This window comes from Centroberyx affinis, unplaced genomic scaffold (genome assembly GCF_046629955.1).
Source record: "Centroberyx affinis isolate AG114_WGS23_722 - 3 ecotype Tasmania unplaced genomic scaffold, CSIRO-AGI_Caff_v1 ptg001226l_1, whole genome shotgun sequence".
In the NCBI taxonomy this organism is placed as follows: Eukaryota; Metazoa; Chordata; class Actinopteri; order Beryciformes; family Berycidae; genus Centroberyx; species Centroberyx affinis.
In genome coordinates this window covers 299,062-313,896 of record NW_027279740.1, presented here as the reverse complement: position 1 = coordinate 313,896, position 14,835 = coordinate 299,062, and the positions used below count along the sequence as shown (strand labels likewise).

Here is a 14,835-nt window from a genome sequence, read left to right as displayed (position 1 = left end):
GGAATGTTTCGTTGCTCACTTGCGCTCAACTCCCAGTTAAAATAATTACGACAGCACATGAAGGCATCATGTGCCTAACTTCTCCATCTAGGATCGGTGGCTATTTCAACAGATGTTGCAGGCCTATTAATTACATCCAATCGCATTTCATAATTTCATCCAAATCAATATGAAAGTTCTGATAGCTTACTATGTAAACCCTCAGATTTCGGTCTATAATATTTTACATCCCTTCAATGAATCTAAACATGTTTGTAAATAAAAATAAGCACAGATCTTATAAAAAAATCTTTTAATTTTGAAAGGATGACAAGAGCCAGGAGTAGTAAATACAAATTATATAGCACTCCCATACAACTGATTGGCTTGATGCAAGAGCGTTAACATAAAACTGCATATCAATCCATTTGGAAAAAATTAAAGTGTACTCTCTGGATTAGGTCAGACCATTTGAGTCTTAAAACAAGACTGTTTCAGAGCCAGAAATAACAGCAAGGTTAAACAATGCCAAACACCTCTATTAAGTTACAATATGGGACAAGACATTCTGTTACGACCTCTTTTACAGTGCACACAGCAGTGCCACACTGTATCCACTGATAAAGGCAATAGTAACAGTATGTTACTGTATGTTAGCTTCTGCCTACACTCCATAAGGTCAGTGGTTCATGCACATCAGAGACGATCACTGCACATGCAATCAATTCCCCATGGAATCTACTGTATGTTGTGTGAAAGATTTGAAACTTGCCCAACGCAAACCTCAGTGTTTAAACCGTTTCCCTCCATGATTATTTAAAAGCAGGGACAACAAAGCATCTTTACAGTTTAGATAATACACTATGGGTCAAATAAAAATCAAAACGAGATCTCCTTGTGACAAATCAAGCTCTTAATGAAACCCACACTTCAGAACATACCAAACCCGTAAAAAGAAAACAAAAAGACTAAAGAATAAATCTGTACATTCTAAAGCTGAACCAGGTTGATGACAAACTTCAAAAGAGTGAGTGGAAGATTTGGGGGTGGGGGGGAAGGGGAGTGAGAGGTGGCCCTTGTTTTCAGGACATCTGTGAGGGGGACATCTGTGCCTTCCTCATGGAGCGCAGGGCCTTCTCTCGTAGGTGCTTCTCCAGGTCATCCAAGCTGTCCTCTACTTCACTGTCTGATTCCTTAAAGAAAGGTAGCATTAATTATATCTCACTCAACTTAGCCAGCTGGATAGATGCAGGATGCCTGTGCATGAGAGACAATTAAAAAAAAAAAAAAAAAAAAAAAAAACGGAACATCCATTACTTAGATTACTAAGTAATATCCATTACTAATGGATCCATTACTAATATTGATTTAGACACCCAGGACAGAAAGTCTAAACAGGCGGCCTTGGTCGCTCAAATCAGAGAAATAGACTTCACCTTTTTTGAATCTCCATCCTCGTCCACGCCCTGGTTCTCTTGTCCGTCTCCGGCCCCAGCGGCACTGCTCTTCTCCTTCTTGTGCTTCTTGTGCTTCTTGTGCTTCTTCTCTTTCTTATGTTTCTTTTCCTTCTTCTTTTTCTTTTTCTTTCCTCCGGCGTCAGTGTCAGAATTCTGCAGTAAAACCAATTTCATGAGCATGTCATTGAGAGTCTTACACAGAGACAGACACAAAGAACACCTTGCACTACCATATTTTCAGTAAGCTGATGTATCTAACCTTGCTTGGGGACTGACTGCCAGAGCCGCTGCTGGCCTTTTTGGCTGGGGGTGGAGACCCACTGACAGAGCGGGAAGGTGAGGGGGAGGCAGATGCAGGGGCTGGACGTTTCTGAGCTGCTGGTTGAGGGGAAACGGATCTGGAGGACGCTCTCCTCATAGGCTGGGGGCTTTGAGAGGCTCTGGAGAGAAAGAGGACGAGATGACATCAGGAGTAAATAAAATAGCAATGCAAAAAGAATAAAATTGCATCATTGTGACTATGATCATATTAGGGATGCAAATTTTCAGAAATCTCCTTAATCGATCGTCGGTCACGTTAATGACCAATTAATCGATTAATCATTATGTAAAAAACAGCTTTTGACATAGAAAATACAAAATGTGTGTTTTTACACCTGTCTTTAGGCCTACTCAACAAGTTACTCAGCTAAGCATAATTCAAAAGAGCCGGGACCCCCGACTCAGTGTTTCCCACAGGCTGAAAATGTACTTTCTTTAGGGTTCATTACTTTAAATTGTCTTTACCCAACTGGTGGAATATGCAATGAAGTCTCTGCACTGCACTCATGTTAACTTTCTGAGTGTTGAGCAGTGTTAGAATTGTCCGATTGAAAAGTATTGAGTTACTCTTTACCGTTACAACACATGCGAGTTCGGAGAAAATGTGGAATTTTATATTTTTTTACAAACGTTTTCAGAACGGGAGACAGACTGTCAGGTTGAGTACAGAGCTACTGCATCGCCAAATGACAGACATGATGTGATGCGCACATTAGACGCATTACAGAGCGATTTAGATCAATTTCTATACATTAATTAACTTTTTATGTTGTGCCGGCCATGCCGATATTGTGGCGCTGCCACAGTTTATGTATTGGAAACAATGACACGACAATCTACTGGTTTATTTAAGAATAAGAGCGTATCTACGTGGTCAGGGATGAGTCTAGTACGCAACCTGGTGACAGTCAGTCCATCCTGAAACACACGCTCCAGGGGAACAGCTGTCCCGGGTCGGGAGGCACAAATAGTCGCCCCAATTTCGCCAGCCGGGGGAATGCATTCTCTTTCATTGTTCTTGTAGAGGTGCTGTATTTCAACTTTGTATTACAATGTTTACAATGAACACTGTTTCCTTTTTGGGTGTAAAGCTTCTGCCCGCTTGCTTGGCTTTCTTCTTCCTCTGTATAGTCGGTGAAAGTTAAATTGCGCCCTTGTGGCGGTAAATCATTTCCGAAAAAAATGAGAAATAGCACATAACTTACATTATCGATTAATATATGCTTAATCGATCAAATTATTAACGGTGATTAATCGATCGTCGATTAATCAATAACATCCCTAGATCATATTGAAGGATCAATGCTTGCTGCCTTGCTTACCTCTGGTTCTTGCGTGGCTCTGGGGTCCGGGACACCCTGCGGATGGGTCTGCCGGCATGGGAAGGGGACTGCTGCCTCCTCTGGTTAGACGGAGATGTACTGGAGGTCTCAAAATGCCCCTGAGGACTGCTGGAGCCCCTCACTGTGCGACCGCGGTTAGCAGGGGACGGGGAGAGGCGGTTAGCCGGCGCAACAGGGGATCGTGTGTCCCTGCTTGGCCGGTTAGAAGGCAACATGGGGCTCCTCCTGTGTCTGGGGGGAGACGTGGAGGAGGGAGGTGTGCGTCTCTTTTGAGCAGGAGAACTCCTGCGCTTGGGAGACCTGGAGGGGCGTCGCTTGGCCCCTGGAGAGGGGCGTTTTGTGGGAGAGCTAGACAGCTTTCTCTTCTGAGGGGGCAGGGGTGAGGGGCTGTAGCGGCGCTGGATCGGGGGAGAGTATCGTCTGGGGGATGGAGATCGTCGTCGGGCAGGTGGGGAAGGAGACCTGGGGAGCACCAAAGACAATTGATCAAAAACAATTCTTGCATTGCCAATGTTAACAACACTCAAATGTTCATCTAGAGATAAAATGAACATGCCTGTACCTGCGTCTGGCAGGAGAAGGGGATCTGCGGCGGCGTGGGGGAGAGGGGGAGCGACGTCTGCGTCCTCCAGGAGATGGAGAACGTCTTTTCCTGAAGAGAGGAGGCCAAATACACAACAACAGATGAAGAAAGCAAACCTTGGTGAACTTCGATTTCTATCAAGCTAATTGAGTTAAGTGGCATTCATATTGTGAATGAAGTGCTAAGTGTCTGACCTTGGAGAGGCGTCCCGGTGTCGTCTCCGTGGGGAGGGCGTATGGCTGCGCCGCCTCCTGACTTCACCGTTCCTGGCCCCTGGACCCCCTGCTGGCCTCTTTGGCCCCTCATCCTCTGACGAAGAGGAAGACCCCGTATCTGAAACCAAACAGACAGAGGACCCCAACAGTCATTCTATTATAGCCTCAACTGGATGTGTATAGAGGAAAAAACACCAAGGTTGGGGTTAGGGCACGGCTTCAAAGGTCCAAGAGACGATGAGTGCAAGATGACACGGACAACAAGGACTTGGTTAGAGAGAGGGGGGGGTGGGAGGGGACAGAACATGGATAAAAACGCTTATAACCTGAAGACGACTGCCGATTCTGCCTGCGATACTGACGTCGTTGCTGCACAGAATCTGCTGTTGCCCCTTTCTCATTTTTATCCTCCTCTGAAATGTAAAGCAGTGAGTGTCCAATCAGTGTTAAGAAAACCAGTGACAAACAGAGACAGACATGCATAATTTATATAGACAACATAGGAAACAGATTTGTATCCTTGTGGCTTGTGTTTTTTCCTTTCCGTTTGGTTTCTCTATGGCATAGTGCAATATGTGTGGTGCCTCTGTATATACACAGAGTAGTTTTACTTCTACAGTCTGGGGTGTTTGTGTGCATTCGGTGTGTAATGATAAATTAACTTACTATAGCTGCTATCAATCAACTACATAACTATTACACAAATGCAAATGGGGGCTGAGGCTCTTGGGACAAGGAGATAGATTAACTAACTTGTGACTTCTTTTTAGGAAGTGGCATGGAAAGATTAACAAAACAATAAATTATCCTTAAATTTGGGCTCCTGGTTTGTGTTGTTTGAGTCTGTCTATCCTATCATGGAGGACTGGCCGAGTAGTGGGTTAGGGTTAAACAAAAAAAAAAAAAGGACTTCCACTTCTGACAGGTGAAGGAGTGGCTGCACACATGATTGGACTTCTAGATTTGTGAGTTGAGACATCCTGAGGACCATTAGTGTTACTGTTCTTCAAACACACACCAACAAATGCTCACCTGACTCAGACCCTTCAGATGGTCTGGGTTTGGTATTATCAGATGGAGAATCACTCCTCCCTCCTTGTTTTCGCTTTAAACCTGAAAAACAAGGAACCTAGATCTTTAGATGCATTTATAGTAATCAAACTACTTGTAATATGGGTCTAGTCCTACAGCTGTGCACATTTTAAGCAAAGGAATGCTGTGGTTCCCCTTGCCCTTATTAACCCACAGAGCCAGTTATGGCTTGTTCAAGAGCCTTGTTAAATTCTAAAACCTTACCTACACAGGAATTAAAGCATCATGACATTTGAAACAATGAAATTAAATCCAATTTCCAAGTCACTGTGTTCAAATGACAGTCATAGCATATTGTGTCTACGCAATCCTGTGCCTTTTCCAGTCTCACCCTCAGCACTAGTAAAATATATTCTGCTGCCACTGGCAGATCATTGTGTAAAATGAGACAGTCGTTGTGGTCTGATGAGTCAGTCTGATGGTAGAGATAGAGTGATGTGATGCTTACAATACAGCACGGGATAACATCTATTTTCCAATTTCCTATATTACCAAGGCCCTAATGTAAGAATATTGCAACTGCGTTTCCTTTACATAAATTTAGCGGTGCCCCCCACAGCTAAAAAATTGTAAATACAATGAAAATGAATCATCAAAAACATCACAATTGCAGTACAACTGTCCATATTTCATTATATAAATATTCAACTAAACACCATTTACAGCACCTACTGAATTGATCCTGGAATGGGCCTAGGAGTAAACCTGAGTCTCCAAATCAAAATTCCCCAAAACAGACCTACACAATATTTATTGCCATCCAGAAGACCATCCTGTAAACTTGCTATCTGCACTCTAATAGCCAAGTGGTTGAAAATGTTGCTACACTGTTATCAGTGTAGGACAAGGAGGTAATAATTATAGAGTGCAAAGGAAGAAGAAGAAGAAAGGTCTTCATACCAGATGATCTGGATGGGGACACAGAGGCCCGGCCCTTTCTGGCCCGTGGAGATGGTGATCGTCTGTCCTTCCCTGATGGGCTGATGGAGACGTCAGGATGGCGGGCCTGTTTTCGGGGTGGTGTGTTGGATGTTCTCTTCACAGCTTTCTTAGGTGAGCGAGAGGTGGAGGAGCTGCTGCCCGAGGATGAAGCAGAGCGAGAGCGCCTCCTGTGGGCCACAAATAACATTAACAACATCATTAGTACATTTCAACACATAATAAAGTCATGTGACAGTTTTATTGATCCACGTCAGGAAGTTCTTTTTGCTTGCCGCCACCCCCCCCTCCAGGCAGGTCAGAGGTCAGGGTGAACTACAGAATAGCACCCCTGGAGCTGGCAGCGATTCATTATCTTGCTCAAAGACACCTCAGCAGGGTGCATGCTTGCTGGCATGGGGTTTAACCAGAGGTCATGCGGTTTAAGGACGGTTCCTCAAACCACTAAGCCACCCTTCACCCCTTTGCTTTTCTTAAATGAGCCTGGCAACACACTGACCTGCGGACAGGCGAGCGTCTGTGTCTGTGTCTGGAACTGGTGGGGCCACGTCTAGGGGGGCTCCTACGGCGGGGGGACATTCTCCTCCTGGGACTCGGTCTTCTACGGGGGGAGTAAGATCTGAATAGGACAGAGAGGGAATGTTTAGAAAGCTTCAAAGACCAAAAACATACAAAACACAGTAAGCCATCAACAGGGTCAGGGTGTCTGTAGGTTCCATCAAGTGAAATGAAGATTTTTAACAATGCTAGTTAGAATTAAATATAAGACCAGATAAGGTGGGAAAAAATGACGTATCAAAATATATAGCTTCATGACAGGGGTGGTGTAACAGTAGAAATCTTTGCTACGGTTTAGATTTGTCCATACGGTTTCTACTGGAAAAGCCAAAAAGGCTCGAGGTCATGTGGATGTATGATCTACAGACTTAACACCAAGCATTTTGACATTAGTTGCAATATTGCTAAAAACACACAAATGTTGTGTTCCAAATAAAAAAGTAAAAACTGTGATACCTCCCCGTAAATTAACAAAATGTTTAATTAATTGCACTGTTGAAATCCCAGGCAAAAAAATGCATTGGGTTCTTGTTCTTAACATTTTCCAAATGTCAAGTATACTGTGATATGTTGTTACCGTCCACAACTCTTTTTTAAAATGTGATATAAAAATACTTAAAATGCTATATTTGTCTATATTCAAGATCTTTGAAGGCCTTGAGTTAAGATAATATAAATTAGACAATAAGACTTTTCCTCCACATCCTGATCATGAATGAATGGTGGAAATTACCTGGAACGAGAGCGTCGTCTGCGAGAGCGGGAATGGGAACGTGAGCGGTGGCGAGGCCTGTCCCTCCTGCTGTCCTTCTCCCTCTCCCGGGACTTCGGCCTCTCCTCCTTCTTGAGAGTCTTTTCTGGGGTAGGCTCTTTGACTTCAGTCAGAGCGTCTGCTTTCACCACCTCTACGACTGCATCACTACAGGCCAGGGAAAAGGCACAGAGTTAAACATCAAACATCTTGCCACTAAATTGCCTCACTCGGGATGAGAACCCGGGATTTCTGACAGGGCAAACTATGCTTCACCAAACGAGCTAAACTCAAAGCAATGCAACAGTCAGGAGTCAACCGAGTGAAAGAGTGGCTGGTCGCACCTAACAAACTAAAGCTGAACTATAATTATATTGCCTGGTTCCAAAACTAACTAAAATTAATTTGCTCATGGGTCATCTTTGGTGTTTGTTTTGATCCAGGAGCATTGAGAGTGCAGTTATTTCTTTCATTACGGTAAATCATTCCCCCACCTCAAGGGAATTTGACTAAAGTCATGTAAACCCCACAAATAATGTACTTTCTAACCCATTTCATTCCAACAACCCCTCCCCCCCCCCCCCCCCCGATAAAAATAAAAACAAAAACTATATTATGTGTAAAAACAAACTGACCTAAAACTGAAATGCAATACTTAAACATAAACAAAACTTAAAAAACAAACAAAAAAATAACAACTCTTAAACTGAATTAGAAAGTGAATTTGAACCTCAAACTTAAATTAAAAACATTATACTATAATAACTTTGCATACAAGACAAAGTAAGCACTGCCAACCTGGTAGAAGAGGCTTCTTGGACGACTGGCTCTGGCATGGCTCTTTCTGACGTATCGGGCTCTGGATGCTGCTCCACGGGCTTTGGGGGCAGCTGCATCAGGGCTGGGATGGGTGAACTGCCGCCGACTGGACTGGGTTTGCGTCGCGGAGAGCGTGAGGGACTGTGCTTCCTGTCCCGCTTCACTGGTGACCTTCGTCGCGGTGACGGCGACCTTGACTTTCGCCTGAGCAGAAAAGCACCAACCAGAGAGATAAGATTTTCATGTTTTGTGATAAATATCCAATTTCCATTCACTGAAACACAATATTGAGGACATTTTGCATTACCTCCTCGGGCTCTTGGACTGAGCTCTCTCTCTGATGTCTTTGTTGTCTTTTTCCTTCTTGTCCTCATCCACTTTCTTCAGAGAAGCAAGCTTCTCCTGTTCAATCTGCCAGGGAAAGAAAAATGCAGTACAATTACATTACAATCAGAAACATATCTTGTTCTATCCATGTTACATCTTTAACACCAGCATTTAGCAGATACTGGGCCTAACAACAATATGATTGATGATTGTGGTAGCCTTTAAGTTACTGGACAGAGCTTGTCAAAGTTTGTAGTTCAGAGAGAATCTCACCTGTCTCTGTTTGATTTCCTCTTTCTTCTGCTCCAGGAAGGCAGAGGGGATGCCAGCGATATTCTCCTGGGCACTGAGCAGCAGGGGCCACAGGTCCTTCATGAACTCCCGGGCATTCTTTCCATTCAGGAAGCCTGTCAGGTTGATCTGCATCATCTTGCTATCCGGGTGCTGCAACACACACACGAAGGGGGGAAGAGAAAAGACCATACAGCCATTGAAACATGGAAGGAAAACGATCAGGAGGAGGTAGGATCCCATTAAGGGGACTGCCTACCCCATAGTCCTCACTAAACTATACCTGTTGGCTATGTACAGTTAACCATACTCAAATCAAGTGAAAAAAATGACTAGAATATTCAACATCCCTGGGTCCAAAAGTGGACTCAATAACAACCTATCAAAATGAGGGTGTGATTGATTTAAATTGTATTCACAAACTCCTGAAACTGAGAATATGAGCTAGCTGAGGGGAGACATATCTAGCAACATAAAGAGTTATCCAACTGCATGCAATACTGCTGTTATGCCCATGTCAGATTCTGTTATGCCCCTCATCTATTAACTATCATATTTATGAAATTTGTAAGCCCCATACTTCTAAAACAACTTGAGTCCCACCCCCCACCCCCACTACCTTACAACTCTACATCCCTGCCCACCTCTTGTTTTCCGTCTCCCCACAGTCTACTCTTCAGGAGATAGAACAGATAGCCACAATACAGAGAGCATTAAAACCCAACACTGCAAGTACAGTTCCGGTGTCTTCAGTGAGTCCCGTGGGATCAGTGGGTACGGAGCTCCCTTGGCTTGCTTCCGCCTCCCTACTGCTTGAGACTCAACCACCTTGAGCTTAATGTTATATCATTTATCTAAATTGCAAGAGACGAACAAGCAATAATGAGTACACAGTACATAAAGGGGTTTTATTTCAACAACTGATACAAGAATGATTGTGAGATACCGGCTTCACAGGTCAAAAAGCCTTTCTTAGCAATGTGCTACAGTAGCCTTTAAAGGACAATTCCAGCGCAATTAGATTTTTGCTCATTTCGTGCATTCCCTTACTGTTTGACATCACTGTAGATTGTTTTCCAGTGCTTTTCCATATTATGAAATGTTTGCCATTTTGCCTTGGTTGTTTTTCAAAGTAAATATTTTAAAACAAACATTGTCTAAATAATATGAGTTACTCCAATTAAAGAAAAGCAATTTTAAGCCAATTTTAACACTTGCAACTCGCTCTCTCTCTAATATGGTCTATTGTATAATTACAGAGTTGTTAGCTTGGAAATCACATTTGTATGCAAATTCTCCACAGGTGGGAAAGAGAATACTACCATATTTTATATTCGAGGTGCATGTCTGTGTAACTTGTGGCGTTCCCGAATGCGTGCATTAATATGAAACGGTGAACGTAACTTCTTTCAACATGTAAAAGTTTATAGCTTGATATTAGCGTTCTGGTGCTCTGCAACTCTGCAAAACGCGATTGTCAGCTTCTCATTCACAGTGGATGGATTTCGTTTACTGAACAAATCAGAAGTCTCCAGAGTTGTGTTCTATGCCGTTTGGAATTGAATGGGAGTGAATGAGCCCGAGAGGTATTGCAAAATTCATTTTAAAATATCTTTAATCGTGGTGTATGCATGTAAAAACAGTCCGAATTAACTCAAAAGGGATGGAAAACGTGAGAATTGAGCAAAAAAACTCCAATCACATTGGAATTGTTTCAAACATAGCTTTAACGTCCCTCCCACAAACCCAAATGATATAGCAAACAAAATAAAATCAAAAACAATTTTATAATGCAACTATTTTCCCCATATACCCTGACCAAAAAAAAGATACCTTTCTTGTCTTCAGCACCTTAAAGAGAATAAAAATCCTATAGACTAAGACTTGCAGTCAACTATGCTATGGGATCCTAATAACAACCTCATGAAGGATGCGTCTTAAAAATTATTTGGGTTTCTTCCATTTTACTTTTTCAATTTCAAAAGTAAGCCTGTGTAATGGAAATATTCCCTTACTCTATGAGACCCCAAGTGGTGTGAAATATCAGTGGGGCACAGAATATGACAAACAGAAGAAATACCTTAGACAAAAGACTCATCTAAGTGTACTAATTCAATTTATGTAATGTATGTGGCCAATGGGCTATAAAATGAGGGGCATGCACACTTCAGTCTTAAAAAATATGATACATAACATCAGCGGGGCTTAGCATTACAGCTCTACTGACATGAAGGATTTTGCTTAACTCCAAAGTTTGACTACCACAGACATCCTTTGAACTTGTACTTTTTCAAGGATGTAAAGAAGGAAAGTCATTAATCTTACCAGTGGGCTATATTATATTGATAAACTGCCCTGTTTTCAACCCCTGTTACGTCTAAGGGGATTTAGAACTGTCTAATGATGCATTGCAAATATCTATGGAGAATATGATTATGGCATTGTTCAGGTGCGTCTATCACTGACATGATATTGTTGATCCCTGCACATAACTCACCTCAAACCACACACTGCATCATGAAGGGAGAGTTGGGCTCAGTGACTTTGGGCTCAGGAGAGAGCTAATTAGGTGTTGGTGCTATACTTCTGATGCAAGGTATAACATCCATATTGGTTCAGGCCTTTTAAATCATAAATCACATCATCATTAGAAGACTGCTGAATAAAAGGCACTTTGTCACATCACAGCAACAACAAGGTTATGTCATTATAAATTCAGTTTATACCAATTGTTACTTTCCCCATTCAATTTAAAAATTTACTAGAATGTCAGTTATTTTCTTACAACCTCTGATTCTCATCTTACTGACTAAGCAATACCCTGCAATTTATAACACTTGCAAAAACAAAAAAATTCACACAATAAATGACATTACCTTCTCCTCAAGCTGGTTAAATATGAACTCTATGACGACATCATCCTCGAACCCCAAAATCTCTGTCACTCGCTGAGTAATCCAAGGTTTGATGACTTCCAGGTTCACTTTGGTCATGTCCACCTGAGGATTAACCAAGCAACAGACAGCATTCAGTCGTCATAACAATTTCAAGGACTGTACATTTTCCTGAGGGTAATAACATTATTCACAGGGAACTGTGTGTTGCACAGGGCATGCTGGGAAGCTAACTTCTGTCTACAGGCGACAGTGTCTGGTAAATCATAATTAACCAGTCAATTTCACAATTTAACGGGGCAATTAGATTTTTAGAACAGAATAGGATATCAACACAATAGTCAGATACCTGCAAAAGTCGCTGGTAGAGAAGCTAAAGATTTATCAACACTAACCACTAACACTTGGCTGTATTTATTTAAAACCTTGGTAGTGGAGAAACTGTACCTTCTTGTCCAGACATTCTGCAAATTTCAGCTGCTTCAGCAGTTTCTTCTGCTTGTTGCTGAAGCGGTTGTCTTGTTCCGCACTTGTGCCCTAAAGAACAAAAAAACATCTTAGTTGACTTGATTAATTAAAGTGCAAAGTACAAATACACACATCGCTCTAATGCAGGGTACAGCTAACCAGAACTGGCTTGAAGGTGTGTCTTGTAACATCATCTAGCTAAGTGACCCGACAACTTCCTTAACATTTGGCCTGGGGAAGCATGTTCAGCTAACATGGTAATTACTTGGACGCCAAACTCAACATATGTGATAGCTATGCTGTTAGTGACTTTACTTATTTGAGTAACGTTGCCTCACACTTATATTGGAGTTAGAGAAACAACGGGGTTTGTTAACGTTGAACCCACAGACAGAGTCAGAGACAGATGTCATTCAGACTAATTAGCTAGGTTAACTGTTGGTTAGCCTGCTAAGTTACTGCTAATCCTCCGTGGGAAGCCAACGTTAGCTAACGTTACAGCTGGTTCGTTAACTAACGTACACCGACAACATCACTGACATGGACATTAGGGCAAAAGAGACATTAGTAAGTTAACGTTAACAACATACGCACGTTGGTTGCAATGTGTCTTTACGTCTAGTTACACTAAAATTAGCTAATGCATTAGCCGTCGCGGTTAGCTCAGGGGGAAAGAGGCGATGCACCGCCATAGATACGGAACGCACGGGCGCCATCTTTAACCAAGGCTAACAAGTTAGCGTTAGCTAGCTTGGCCCGTCTACTTGCTGCCACTGTATGAATATCTCTCAAATTTGAGGCAAACATGGTGGTCTGCAAATAATATACCCAAACATATTAGATGACAAATGTTCTTAATTTAGTTATGACACATATTATCTATGACTAATTCACTTGAACAGGAAGCTAAAGTCCAAAAATGTTTCTCATCAGTTGATAGTCTGAGCCCCAACCATACCGTTTCCAACTGAATGGCGCACGACCTAGCTACATGTACCACATTCATGTACTGAACATGGAATAATGTCCTGCGAATTAGTAACAACACAATGCAAATGTCAGAAATATTTTTAAAGAGCTTACGCGGAAGAATCCCGCGTCCATTATTGTTGGAGAAGGATATTAGCGGGCGCTGTTAAAGAAAGACGTGCCGCTCTGGTTAAAATCCAAGAGTCGAGGTCCGTCTGAAGGAAGTGCGCCCCTGCAGGAAGCAGACAGCACTGCAGCTACTGGGATGACAGCGGCGAGGAAAGGATGGACGAGGGCAACAGTCTATGGGGCAAACTGGGTCGTTTATAGATAAAGCAGAAAAATCAAATTTTGCTCAGGCACTACTGGCAGCATTGTTCACATTGTCGTTGTTATCACCAGCCCCAGTAAACTACGGCGCTGCGAGGATCAAATAATTCTAAAATAGTCATTCATTGTTCAGAAATAACTCTCATCACATTTGACCTGGCTGCTCTCGATTTATTCTTTACAGTTGTATATTGGCCACATAGGCCATCGTCATCATCACAATCATCATTATCATAATCATCATCATTATCATCACCACCACAATCATCATCATCATCATCATCAAAACGGAAATATCTAGTTGAGTAAAAGTCGATATGACAGACATGGCCCACTAAGTCATATAAATATTAGCCTACCTTAGTAGTATGCAATAAATTCTGAAAATTGGAATAATGATTAATAATTGGGCAAATGAGAAATGTATTATTCAAGGTCTGATTCAAAGCACACTGCAATGTTTTTATACATTTTCTTTTTATACATAGGAACATATGGTTTCAAATTAATCTACAATTGAAAATAAGGCTTCATTTTTTATTGGTATTCATTCATACCCAAAATCACACTGCTGGTAAAGAAATAAATTTTAAATAGGGTTCCTGTTACGTGCTTGGGCAAGGGTAATGGAGTTGTATACAATGGGTGATTGTCCTTTGACAAAATATTACTTCCGCTTTTCTTATAAAACACTTAGAATACATATAATTTTGAGAAGTGATAGTGCCAGTTGGACCAACATGGACCAGGCCAAATCCTAGATTAAAATTGCATTTTAACTGTGGATTAAGTGAATTGGCCTTTCACAGATATTTCTCAAAATAGAGCCCTGTAGGTTTAGCCTTGTCAACATTTAATGAAAAATGTGCTTCTGTGGAGGAGTCGAACTGCTATGACTAAATGAGGGTTTAAATTTAACGTCCAATGAGGCAGGTCTAACATTCGATAGATTATGTTGAATAATTGTAGTATAGGAGCAGTATGCATATAGTAATGACTGCAGTACCATATAATGGCCGTATCATAGTACCAACAAAGGCCAAGATGTATGAATGCAGATTGCTCCAGAATTTTATATCATTTGAATCAAGAAAAAATATTTTTATTTGAATAGGTTTTCCCGATGAGTCATTGTAGTCCATAGTAACTAAACCAAATTCAAGACATGTTTATGACAGCCAGATGATTATGGTAATATGGTAAGAATTCCAGATTAAAGCCTACTTCAGATTTGCTACACTTAATGTGCAACGGTCCATATAGTATTAAACACTATAATAGATTGATGTTTTTATGGATGCAATAACGTAACATTTTAAAATCTATGATGCTTAGAGAAAAGTAAAAAATGAAAGTCATTTGCTGTTTCATTGGAGGCAAGATCCCCATGTGTAAAATGATGTTTAAACCATTATAACAAAACAACAGAGAATGAAGATAGTAACAACCGAAGAGAATGTTTGACAGTATATGGTTCCCTGAAAAAGAACAAGGCTGCA

The 14,835-nt window shown here is 41.6% G+C and overlaps 1 protein-coding gene across 5 annotated transcripts; it reads right to left on the bottom strand.

The window, feature by feature from the left end:
- Positions 1–275: 275 nt before the first annotated feature.
- On the bottom strand, positions 276–13,234 carry srrm1 (serine/arginine repetitive matrix 1). Of its 5 annotated transcripts, none has more exons than XM_071524725.1 (17): positions 13,121–13,234; positions 12,017–12,106; positions 11,552–11,674; positions 8,658–8,828; positions 8,365–8,468; positions 8,037–8,261; positions 7,221–7,406; positions 6,429–6,548; positions 5,891–6,099; positions 4,931–5,011; positions 4,225–4,311; positions 3,878–4,016; positions 3,657–3,752; positions 3,080–3,562; positions 1,696–1,876; positions 1,416–1,589; positions 276–1,172 (listed from the first exon to the last, which is right to left on the bottom strand). In XM_071524725.1, exons 1-17 carry the CDS (start codon positions 13,139–13,141, stop codon positions 1,062–1,064), a joined length of 2,601 nt encoding a protein of 866 aa, XP_071380826.1. In that variant the 5' UTR covers positions 13,142–13,234; the 3' UTR covers positions 276–1,061. The 5 variants fall into 5 exon arrangements, with proteins under 5 accessions (XP_071380826.1, XP_071380828.1, XP_071380827.1 ...); XM_071524727.1 differs by having other exon boundaries at positions 276–1,165; XM_071524726.1 differs by having other exon boundaries at positions 3,663–3,752.
- Between the last annotated feature and the right edge of the window lie 1,601 nt (positions 13,235–14,835).

Bases quoted from the DNA above. Each gene is read 5' to 3' on its own strand.
- srrm1 (XM_071524725.1), bottom strand. From the start codon at position 13,141: ATGGACGCGGGATTCTTCCGC. The intron at 8,262-8,364 runs GTAATGCAAAAT...TTTTCTGCTCAG, and splicing joins CAGTCCAAGAGCCCGAGGAG to GCGAAAGTCAAGGTCGCCGT. The intron at 1,173-1,415 runs GTGAAGTCTATT...CCTTTCTTTAAG, and splicing joins AGGATGGAGATTCAAAAAAG to GAATCAGACAGTGAAGTAGA.